Source organism: Takifugu flavidus, chromosome 8 (genome assembly GCF_003711565.1).
Source record: "Takifugu flavidus isolate HTHZ2018 chromosome 8, ASM371156v2, whole genome shotgun sequence".
NCBI classification, from domain to species: Eukaryota; Metazoa; Chordata; class Actinopteri; order Tetraodontiformes; family Tetraodontidae; genus Takifugu; species Takifugu flavidus.
This window is the reverse complement of record NC_079527.1, coordinates 10,376,434-10,388,451: the sequence shown is the minus strand read 5'-3', so window position 1 is coordinate 10,388,451 and position 12,018 is coordinate 10,376,434. Positions and strand designations below refer to the sequence as shown.

At 46.2% G+C, this 12,018-nt stretch overlaps 1 protein-coding gene across 2 annotated transcripts in view; it reads left to right on the top strand.

Annotated features, from left to right (window-relative positions):
• The first annotated feature begins 886 nt into the window (after positions 1–886).
• mafba (MAF bZIP transcription factor Ba) overlaps positions 887–12,018 on the top strand; it is a 49,390-nt gene continuing 38,258 nt past the window's right edge. The window contains exons 1-3 of one of the 2 annotated variants that reach the window (XM_057039903.1): positions 887–1,221; positions 1,487–1,581; positions 3,255–6,517. In XM_057039903.1, coding sequence (XP_056895883.1) covers positions 3,297–4,460 — 1,164 coding nt within the window. In that variant the 5' untranslated portion in view covers positions 887–1,221; positions 1,487–1,581; positions 3,255–3,296 and the 3' untranslated portion in view covers positions 4,461–6,517. Of the gene's footprint in view, positions 1,222–1,486; positions 1,582–2,784; positions 3,006–3,254 lie in introns of those variants that run through there. The other variant, XM_057039901.1, reaches the window with a different exon arrangement.

The following is a 12,018-nucleotide window of genomic DNA, read 5'->3' as shown; positions in this document are numbered from 1 at the left end:
CATTTGCGGGCACATCAGCGTCCGGGCTGATTCGCAGCCATAAAGTTGGTTTTGAATCAGTCGTGGCGCCTCTTCGTGCGTCTCTGCGCGTCTCTGCGGGTCTCTTTTCTCCACCTCGAAACCGCGCATGGTGAGACGCTGTCTTTCCATCCCCATCTTTCACCCTCCCCTGTCAGGGGCCTTCCAGTTTGGCCAGCCTCCATTTGCTTCCGCAACATTTCCACTAAAGGTCCGGGAAACCGTTTTTGGTTCGTCGTTGTGCGCGCAAAATAACTGAAAACGCGTAAAACCGACACAAATAGTGTTTCTCCTCGGAATGAGTTCCAATTAAAACAAGAAAATAATGTTCCTTGTGTGTCCCCTCATAACTTCGCGTCCACTCGGAGCTTCCAGGGGGACCAGTGAGTGCGCCCCGGCCTCCGAACGGCAGGTGCGGGTGCGCGGACAGATCCTGGAGCGCAGAAATCCACAGCTGAGAGATGAACCCTCCTAAAGCTTCAAGCTTGGGCCTCCTGCGTGAAAGCCGCGGCCCTGATCCCTGCTGCAGGTGTGAGATGTGAGCTGTGGGAAGCTCCACTGCCGCTGCATCCTTCATGCCTCCGCTGTTAAATCTCACATTTTAAAGCTGATTTTATTTCTGTTATTCATTCCTAAATTCCGTAGGATGGCACACTCATTAGGGGGCAAATAAGCAAGCATCAACACTTTTTTTCGCTGTCCATAAGCACACGGATCACTTAATAGATCATTAACCACCGATATGCTGCTGACATGGACGCTTTTTTACATCTCGCCTCTCCATTACATCCCGTTATTACCGAAGGGGGAGAGCCGGCGGCAGGCCTGCCTGGCTCTATTAGACGGTGGACTCGGGCAATATTAGAGAGCATTACACGAGCTAATGGGGCTGCCTTCAGGTCGGCCTCGCTGCGAAGAGGGTCGAGAACAGTTCGGATTGGCACCGCGTGGAACGGCACGACTTGCCCGGGGCGCATCTGAAGTTGAAGCGCGTAATGAGAGTATCACTTTGTTCCAAAAATCCGGGGAATAAAATGTGGATGACAGTAACCTGAACGCTGCCTGCACATTTTCTGCTCTGGTAAAAAAAAAGAGTCCAGGCTCTATTTTATTGTCAAATGGCTGTGAGATTAAGAGAGGATAAACCCGAGAAAAGGAAGAAAGTTGAGGACAACAACTCTTCGTTGACAAAATCTGTCGAAGGTAATGACGTAAACTTTAGATAACATTTAATCAACGTATTTTGCTCTAAATATTTTAATGAAATAATAATAATAATAATAATAATAATAATAATAATAATAATAATAATAATTTGACGTTTTACCCCTACGGTCACTTAATAAAACATTCCACATTCCAAATTTATTTTATGAACATGCGCTTCAGAAATGTCCCCGTTGATTAAAAATGTAAAGTATAAGAATTGTGTTTTAAGATGTGCTAAGTGTTGGATTCTGAGTTCCAGCCCTCCATCGTCAGAGCTCATCTTCGGTCGCCTCCTCTGAACCTCCAGCCTGATCAATACGCCCTGCAGCTGCTGTACTCAAGCGTGGATATGAGGTGAAAACCAAATGATAATCGATCCGGTGAATTGACTCATTTACAAGCAGTTTCTGTTTTGCAGGGAAGCGAGACGTTTGCTCATTTTTTTTTCTTTTTGAGGGGGGTGTCATTAAATTGCAGATCAAATCGGTGCCGTACAAATCCCAGAATCTGATTTGAACTCCGTCTGTTAAAGAGATGAAAAGGCCTAGTGAAAAAGTATTTATCAGACTCCGCTGACAGAGATTAACGGTTGTCGGAGATCGTTGCAGGATGTGACCTTTTAAACGGGAATTAGCGCGGAGGAGGGAATAAGAATCCCCTGCGCAAAAAGTGAAAGAAGACGTGCAGGCTGCAGCTCACCAGCTCCGGCGGTCCACGGAGGGGCAGCCTTGAGCCTCTTTTCTGCCCTGTCCCATATGCTGCGAGAAAAAAAATGCCCCGACTGAGAGGAGTCTGACATCTTCGAGACGCTCTGAACTTTACGTTCATCGGGAAGAGAAACATGCGAGGTTTTACACCCGCGATCGTTCCCGTCACATGCACGGTATTTTGGCGAGGTAGACTCATAAGGGAAGCCCAACGATCAGTCATTCGATTTCAATTATATGTCAATTAGTTTAAATTAATATTTAGAATTTCCATTATTGGAGCTCAAAATCAGTCTTAGATAGTTGAGAAACATGGTGCGTTACCGCACAAAACAAGGTGTAAACATGTTTACATTTTTACATTTATGCCGCATTCAATGCGTATGAAAATGTAAAACCTTTCTGTAAAAAGTGGAGCAAGGATTTATTTATATTTTACGTTGTTATTTGGGACGAATGTGTTATAAAACGGTCTCAGGGCATAAAACAGCTGATTTTTTTAACTTTAAATCTCTAAATTCAGTGAAACTACCACTGAGATTTGAAAGATAAATGGTGCGTTACGCCGTTCAGCTACTGTCCATGAAGTGAAGGCATTTCTACACTCTCTTTCTTTCTCTCTCTCTCTTTCTCCCTCCCTCCAGTGCCTCCCACCTTCTGCTTTTAGGGAAGTCGGTCAGCTGACTGTCTGTAGCTGTCAAGTACTGTACCCCCCTTCTCTCCGCTGTACTCCTCCCCCCTCCCCCCCTCCTCTCTCACGTACTCCGTCTCCCATTGGAGAGCTGCGCGCTCCGGATCCAGCCTTCCAGTGCGACGTCACTGCGCGCTATAAGGATAAATCGCTGACTGGCTCCGAGCGCAGTCTGCTGGATACCAGAGTGGGAAAAAGCCAGAGAGGCGAGCCTTTAAATCTCTGCGGTGCAGAGCTGGAAAAGCTGCTTCTCAGCGAAAAAAAATCAGGCGACCTCTTAACTTTGCTTATTTACTCCTGTTTGTTTTCCTGGCGGAAAAAAAGGACTTAAAACGAGAAGTAGCTACGGGGACTGGTGCCCGTCTCAGCGCTCAAACGTGGTATTTCCTTTATATTTTTTTGATTATTTATGCAGATTTTGTGAACGTTGTTCCGCTGAAGGGACTGTGGCTTTTACTTTTGCACTGAGACGCGTTGCTCTCTACCTCCTGTCTGGTCTCTGCGCCAGATTGTCCCAGCAGAAGTAGGCTATGACGCAAACCGTGTGCAGAGCATTAGTCTGAAAGTTTTTCCCTCTCCACTTTTTTTCCTCTTTTTTTCCACCAACCACACTGTGTTTCATGCTACAGCAAGTCGGTGCACAGCGGTGGAGGAACCAAAAGATCGATTGCATGAAACCTGAAAGGAGCGAAGAGACACTGATTAACAAGTCAGTTTTTGCGTCGCTCGCGTACCTGCAAAAGAGTCGCGACGGCAGTATGGGCACAGAGATGAACATGGGCTCGGAGCTGCCCAGCAGTCCTTTGGCCCTGGAATATGTCAACGATTTTGATCTGATGAAGTTTGACGTGAAGAAGGAAGGCCTGGCAGGGCTGGAACGCAACGGCGTGCGCCAGTGTAACCGTCTTCAACCCCAGGGCTCAGTATCGTCCACTCCCATCAGCACACCCTGCAGCTCGGTGCCCTCTTCGCCGAGCTTCAGCCCCACAGAGCAGAAAAACCACCTTGAGGAGCTGTACTGGATGCCGAGCAGCGGGTACCACCAGCAGATAGACCCGCAGACGCTAAGTCTGACCCCTGAGGACGCAGTGGAGGCCCTGATTGGCGCAACAACTCACGGCCACCCTCCACCTCCGCACGTCCAACAGCAGCTGCAGCAGCAGGGTGCGTTTGAGGGCTACAGGGGCCCACATCACCATCACAACCACCACGGCCATGGCCAGCAGCACCATCACCCATACGCCGCGGGCATTCCACATCACGCCGAGGAACTCTCCGGACATCCCGGCGGACACAATCACCCACACAGCCAGCATCATCACCACCACAACCAGGACCCCGACAGTCCGTCCCCAGTCTCCCCAGAGTCCCATCAGCCGCTCCATCACCACCGCCATCACCATCACCATCATGCGCACGGCCATCTGAGCCAGTCCGCGGTGCACCACGGCTCTGGGGGTGGGCTCAACGTGGAGGACCGCTTCTCGGACGACCAGCTGGTGTCCATGTCAGTGCGGGAGCTCAACCGGCACCTGCGGGGCTTCACCAAGGATGAGGTCATCCGCCTCAAGCAGAAGAGGAGGACCCTGAAGAATCGGGGCTACGCGCAGTCCTGCCGGTTCAAGCGGGTGCAGCAGAAGCACTTGCTGGAGAACGAGAAGACGCAGCTGATCAACCAGGTGGAGCAGCTGAAGGCGGAGATCAGCCGGTTGGCGCGGGAGCGGGACGCCTACAAACTCAAGTGCGAGAAACTGACGGGTTCGGGGGCGAGTAGCGGCTTCCGCGAGGCTGGCTCGACCAGCGACAACCCTTCATCACCAGAATTCTTCATGTGAGTTGGCAGAGCCTTTTCTTACGAACTCCCCCCACAACAAACTTTCCCCACCACCGCCACATTTCTGACTTTCTGGCTGATGATCAAACGATAATATTCCACACTTGTCATACCGATTATGATTATACTAATAACGGTAACAACTATATTCATATTAGAAGAATAATCCATCCGATAGTATCCTCATATATAATCATCTCTCAATTCACGTGTCAGCTGGGATACAAAGAGCAAAGTAGTGTGATCAGTCGCGGCATCTCTGTAGATTATAGTCGCTTGTAGATAAGAGACTTTTTTCTTTTCTTTTTTCAAAAAGTAGAGGATGATTTTTTTTAAAATTTCTTTTGAGCTTTTTCAATAATCTGTAAACAACGTGGGATGGCGTCGAGGTGAATGTTTCTCCAAAAATAATGACGCGAATCAACAGGCAGGCCCGGCCTGCAGAACCAGGCTCCTCCGAGCGGGGCCCCGCAATCTGCAGGAGAAAAAAAAAAAAAAGAAGAAGAAGGAGAAGGAAAAAAAACAACAACTCGAAAACTTTATGCAAATGTAACATCTACTAACCCGTCAAGCTGGGGTTGGGTGGGAGGGGTGGGGGGAAGGGGGGTATTTTATGCAACATCTTCATTGATTTATTGCCTGCTTGGTTATATTCGAATATATATTGAAACAAACAAACAAACAAAAAAATCTGCATTAAATATAATCCTGCATGCTGGACATGTACGGTTTCTATTTTGTACTTCCATCTTCTCGTGTATATTAAGAGCATGTTGTTGATCTGCGCTTCTCCTTAGTTCCGGGGGTTTAGAAAAACGCAGCGGGGACAGAAACAGCAGGACTGCCGGTGCAGTGTCATAACGGTGTTGGTTTCCATTGAGCTTGTAAATATTATGCAAACCGCAAAACTGCACAAGATTGAGGAGGCTGGTTTGAACTTCTTTCTTTCTTCGTGTTGACCTTTTTTATCTCACTTATTTTGTATGATTTCGTTTATCCTTGATCGAGAGAGGGGTGCATTCTTCTGTTGGGTTTTATTTTTCATTCGCATTTAAGTACATTTTTTTTGTGTGTCAAGTGCACTTTTTTTGGATGATTTTAACGTTTTCATTTTGGAATTTGTGCAGACCTTCCTTCAGGAAGACACACCGTGTTATCACATCGTATTAGTGATAGTGAGGAGCGTGGATAAAGTTTTAGGGAGTTTTTGGGGGACGCGTAATCTGATGCGCAACGACAAACATATTGGACCCAGACTGCGCACAAGGAGTGTCGCGCAGCAGGGCGAGATTACAAATTAGACAGTTTGAGACAGATAATTTGATCCATCCACGCTCTTTCAATCCACAGTAACCGTGGAAAGCGTCTCTGACGTTTAATTGACCCTTAAACGCGCCAAATCTCCACCTAAAGCGCGGTTTTTCATGTCGGCCACCTGTAGCATATCATCACCGGGCCTCATTTTATGAGATTTGAAAAACAAAAACTTCACGTTAGAAACATTTGACAAGGCGAGCATTTGTAACTTACTGATGCTCTGTGTTTTCCTGATTTTTTTCTGCCGGTCAGTAAAAAAAAGGAACTCAGGTTGTGCAAATTCCCAAAATGAAATCAACGTGTATGTTATGAAATACCCCTTTGTTTGTCTTTATTATTATTTGATGATTCTGGTTCTGCTGGCCAGATGCATAGTTAAAGTTTTTATTTTAATGATTTAAATTAACTGTCAGATCATATCGAATAAGCATGGTGCTTACACTTAAACCTATTGTTGGAAAGTCATGCATTTAAACAATCTTTGGTTTGTTACTGATTCAACTGTGTTGAAATCTATAAATGAAACTGCAGCAGCGGGATGTTGTTTTGTTTTCATCTATTTCATGTAATTTCACCATGATGGGGATCAATTTTCAATCCTGTTTATATAAATAATACTTAAAACATATAAAATTGAACTGTTCCATTCAGGCTGGTTTCTGTTTTGTCTTATTTTTGGTTGTTTTTGGAAGAAATTGTTTCCTATTTTGCTTATTAAAGTCATTGAAATGGCAATAATAACACCTCAGACTTTTTCTTCCGCTTTAGGAACAGAATATTATCCAAATATGAATAACTCCATGTATATATATATATAAACAAACAAACCCATATAGAGAAAAACTTAAATTCGTGCAGCCAAAACACTCATAATTCGCTTTCAGACAAACCTCTAATTAATAAGAATGTATCCACTCCAATCACTCAATTACCTGCATCGGATTTACTACTTATCTATATTTTATTTCCAGACTTGAATATCAAATGAAGAGTTTGGATAGAAGCCCTGTGGCCAGCAGTGATTTGATCAGCGGCACTTCGTGCGGGGCTGTGGGGAGATTCCTCACACACGCTGCTGACCGACGTCTGCAGGGCGGCAGTAAACGTAGATCTTTGACCTTGCAACACAAACCCCTGATTTACCCTTAAGACAATCTGGGGTTTGCAGCATGCGTGACTCCGAATACGCTTAACGGCTCCGTCTGATTGGACGGCGCGCTCCTGTCCTTCCACCAAAAAAGTCAGAAACCCGAGGCGGCTTCAAAATAATCCTCCGTGCGAGCCTGCGGTCGTGAGATGCTTTTTTATCGTCAACATAACTGGAATTTATGATTGCCATGTGTCAACACGCTTGCCGTAGTTATCTCCCAGCGTGCGAAAATGCGCAATAAACACCGCCATGTGGGATCAAGTTTGCATAACAAATGAGATCGTCGCCGTCGAAACTTGGAGCACGTTCGTGACTGACACGCACACACTCGCGCGGGCGCGCACACACACACTCACCCACGCACGCACACACAGTAAATATCATTAGGCAGCGACGCCCTTCAATCTGTCTGTAATAAAAACAGAGGAAAAGTGAAGTGAAGTGTTGATCTGGTACCGATAGAGTTTCTACTGTCAGAACATTATCTGCCCCATGTCTGCACATTCTCAAGGACAAAACCACTAGGCTGAGAGTCAACCAATGAGGAAAAAGGAAGGCGAGCCTGGTTTACATTCTCTCTCTCCCCCTCTCTCTCCCTGGACAGCCTCTGCACACCGGGGGCACGAGTGCAGCTGGGGTGAACAGACAGGCCAATATTTACTCTTTACATAATCTATTAAGAACTTTTTAGAACTTTTTTTTTTTCACTTTCTAGACGTCATTTTTTGTAATCTAGAGATTGACCTTTTGACCCTAATTATTGATATCAATTCTGAAAATAATAATTTCACACCTTTTGGAAGATATGGGCCAGTGTTCACTTTTTCTGAAGAATCTCATCCTATACGTGTGTTGGCATGACGACACAAAAGGGTGAAGGAACCAAAGGTGGAAGGAAAGTGGGGGAGAACGGGGTTGAGGGGGGAAACATCAGGCTAAGCTCAGCGGAAGAGCCAAGGACACGGTGACCAGGAGCGCTTTAATGATTTTAGTCTCCGATCACACGTCCCCCCCCCCCCACAGAGATCCTATCTGCATTCAGCCAGCTCTGCAGCCTCCAGCTTCTCGTATCGGTAGCGGCAGAGGCAGCAAGCAGCCTTGGCACGGCAGCCCCCGCTAAACCTGGCCTGCTACTGTTCATCAGGCTGGACACTGGCGCTGTTTTCAGGAATCGGCCGCTGCAGGCCAGCGGCTTTCAGAGCCCTTCCAGGTTATAGCCTGAGCCCTGCCACAGCTTTGCAGAGCGCACCAACTCTAGTTTTGGTTAAATTTGGACCTGAAATGCATGAACACACCTGACTCCATCATGATGCGCTACTTTCTGTTTTTGTGTAATTGATAGAGCTTGTGTTTACTCCCATCACCCCAAGCTTTAATGTGATCTGAACTTTGTGCTGTTGGCTTAGTTTAATTCTATTTTAATAAAACTATAATTTAGTTACATGACCCATTCACACTTGGACAGCCACCCACCTTCTGACCCAACCTTCTTCTCAGAATCAGGGTGAATTTCCCAGACATTTAGAGCAAGGTTTTCCCCCAACACACCCACGCACACCCACATAAGCTCACACACAATGTCAGTTATTGGAGAATTCTTCACAGTACGAGAAAAGGTGCGGTAGGTTGTGCGCTCACACACACTGACAAAAGCAGAAAGGTTGACTTCATATTGTTGGCTGTGTAGGTGCGGTGGTGAGCACAGTCAGGGTGAGAAAACTCTGAGTTTGATTCTGACTCGGGCGTCCTTGTGAGCAATTTGCATGTTCTCTTATCGCCTGTGTGGGTTTTCTCCTGGTCCTCTGATTTCCTCCCACAGCCCCAAAACATGCAAAGTCAGTTGATTGAAGACTCTAAATTGCCCCTGTGAGAGTGTGTGAGCAAAGGGTGGGTTCCACAGGAGACCGGTTAGTGGTGTACAGAAGACGGACAGAGGATTATTGACAGACAGTGTGTGAAAAACCTTTTACATAATCGGTTGTCACCATTAACAATAATGCTGTATTTCCACATGGCTGTTGACAACAAACAGCTGCTGTTAGCACATTACCTCGGCTACCACGGCCCCCTGTTGTGATGTATTTATATCCTCATGGTCAGAGACAGTGGTCTGCATGATGGATACCCAGGGCTTGAGCCACTGCGCAGCAATGAAAGTGACCCATGTGTAACGTTTCTGCTTCCGGGAAGTGAAACCCAATTCCAGGAGGGATTGATCCACGATTGGCCACTGAGGGGGGTAAAGCTATAGGGAGAAGATAAGAGCAGACAGCAAGTCAGGGATACATTTGAACTGTCTACCACACACACACACACACACACACACACACACACACACACACACACACACACACACACACACACACACACACACACACACAAAGACCTGCACAGATACACACACAGTTGCATCTCTTAAGCGTTTCTTATTTAAGAGATACAAGAAAAAATGTGGTTATGACTTGCAACAACAGTTATGTTTGGCAGAAAATTGGTCCAAACATAACTATTGACCAAATATACTCTGCAGAGAACCCTCATGTCTGAGCTGTTTGTGGGATGGGAGGAGCCAACGATAGACATGCCCCTCTCCATGCAGTGATCTTAAAGAAGAAATGAGAAAATTTTTGCTAGTAATCTGGGCTGGTTTTGAAGCTGTCTACATATTTAAAGTGCACACACTTCCCTGAATCACTGAGGGTGATCAGCTTCCTGTCCTCCAGATGGACAGGAAGAGGTAAGAACTATGACTGATCTGAACTAAATGTCAGTAAAGCTGTTCAGCTGTGATTATTTCACCTACTGAGTGTGATACCTACACAAGGTATCGTATATAAAGATGGACAAATGGAGAAATCCACAGTCAGTGGAGCAGCTTGATCATGATCGCCCCCTGGTGGTCTAGGTTACAGTCAGGGTTGCCTGAATATGACAAGGTTTAGGTACTATACTGGTCCCAATATGTCTCGGACCAAAGACAATTTTTAATATATGTTTTTTTGCGCATTTTTCTGTGTTTTTGACTGCTTTTACCATGCCTTCCAGCTCAAAGCCCAGGCTGGGGGATCTGTGGAACAAATGCAGAGCTTTTAGGTGGATCATGCAGCTATTCCAATCAGATTATCTTGGACTAATTCCATTTAGTAAGATTTTACTCTGAAATACATGCATTTAAAAGTGTGAGTTTAGTCAGGCTAGCAACAGCGGCAGCTGATTTATGCTTGTGGTTGATGTGTGTTTGAATTTGGTGTCACTGCTCACTTTCCAAACCTCTCATGGGCAGATTCTGGCGAAAAACGACGTCACCAGTGCAAGATGGCTTTATCCACATCCTGGGATCTGCTGGCTTCACTTTTGAACAGCGGGAGGAGCGACTTTTCAGAGCATCGACGCTGCAGCAGACCAGGAAGAGGATAAAATAAAAGATAAATTATGGGGTTCCACAACAGAATTTCAATCTAAGTAAAGAAAAATCTGCCCTCAAGTCACACTGCCGTCCTTGCATGCCCAGACAGTCCATATTTTTTTCCCCTGTCTATTAATTTCTATACTGACGCTCGCGCACTCCTCTCCACTAGCTCACATTCACTCCATTCCTGCAGTGGCTCTCCTGCCTTCTCTTTGTTTTCTCTTTCCCCATGCCTTCTTTTACTTTACGGCCTGATCTCTATTTAGATTTCCTCGTATTTGGAGCTGCCACAACGCTCCCTGCTGCCAACATCTGTAAGTGGTTTAGAGGCAAGAGACAGTATGGAAAAACATCAAAAATAAAAAGCGCAGAGCAGCGCTGCAGTACCAGCGGCGGAGAGTAGAGAGGCACGGGCAGAACCTCCATGACTGAAGCCTAACTTTGGTGAAAGGAGCAAGGCCTCTCACAAACAAATACAGTCAGTTAAACCCGCTGTGGTGCGGCTTGGTGAGGTGGGGGTAGTGTGCGGGACCCCGCAGTTTGGGGTTTACTGCGGATTGACCTCAATCACGTGTCAGGTTTTAGGCAGATTGGATTTAAGCTGCAGCACTTTTAAAGAGATTACGTTATTGTAACAGATTAGGGGAAGTAGATACATTCAGGGGAGCTAATGAGGTGTTTGTACCCTCCCCAGCTGCCTGCCTCACTGTCCTGTTGATAATACACACTACCGGTACAATAGTCTTACTGTGGTATTAGGGGCTTTTCAGTGTGGTGGCTGAAAGAGTCGCTCTGTTGACAGTGTGGTAGAGGTTCAGGTTTTAGTGTATTTATTATACTGTTTAGAGCCAGCAAACTGTATACACATGTGTTTGGGGGGGTATTTGTGAGTGCAGTAGGGTCTCATTAAGTAATGAGGATGATTACGCTGCGTTAGGTGGTGGAGCAGAAAAGCCACAGGGTGGGAGGGGAGAGGAGAACATGTGTCTGTGATTTGCGGTATAAGCACATACCATTTAATTGACACAAGCTCTCCCTGTCGCCTGATTGGTGTTGAACTGTCCTCTGCGCGTCTCCCGGGTAGTTTCCTGTCCTTGACTGTGAGGGCAAAGAGACCAGTGCGATGTAAAGGGGCAGCGGGGGGCACGGAAGGCCGGAGCAAACCTCTGGAGCAGAGTCGGGAATATTGGACACTTTTTAATGCAGGTCAATAGAATATTCCTGTGGATTAATGCGACCATATCACTGAAAAAACAACTGAAAACTGACATTCTGCACACCTTGACAACAATCTTTCAACCCATTTAAATGATGGTTTGAACTCATCACCTCAGGGTTAAAGCACTTAAATCAGTTCACATCGCTCATAAAGGGATAAAACTGCTCCTACACTGCTGATGTGTAGCATATTTCTGGTCAGACCTGGAACATTGCTGGGAGCAAGTGACACAGACACTGAAACACACATACACACACACAGGTACTGAGGCAATGAGGGACATTCGCATGTGCCTCCCCTGCATGTGTGAAGACAGGCTTCCCTTTGCGTGGAGCTGCCCTCTGTATTCCCCTTCTATAAGTAGACAGGTATTTTTTACTGCGAGTAAAGTGCTGAACCAGTCCCAGGTAATTACACCCCTGTTGGGCTTTGGCACAGACATGTTGGGGCAGTGTTGAGCGCAC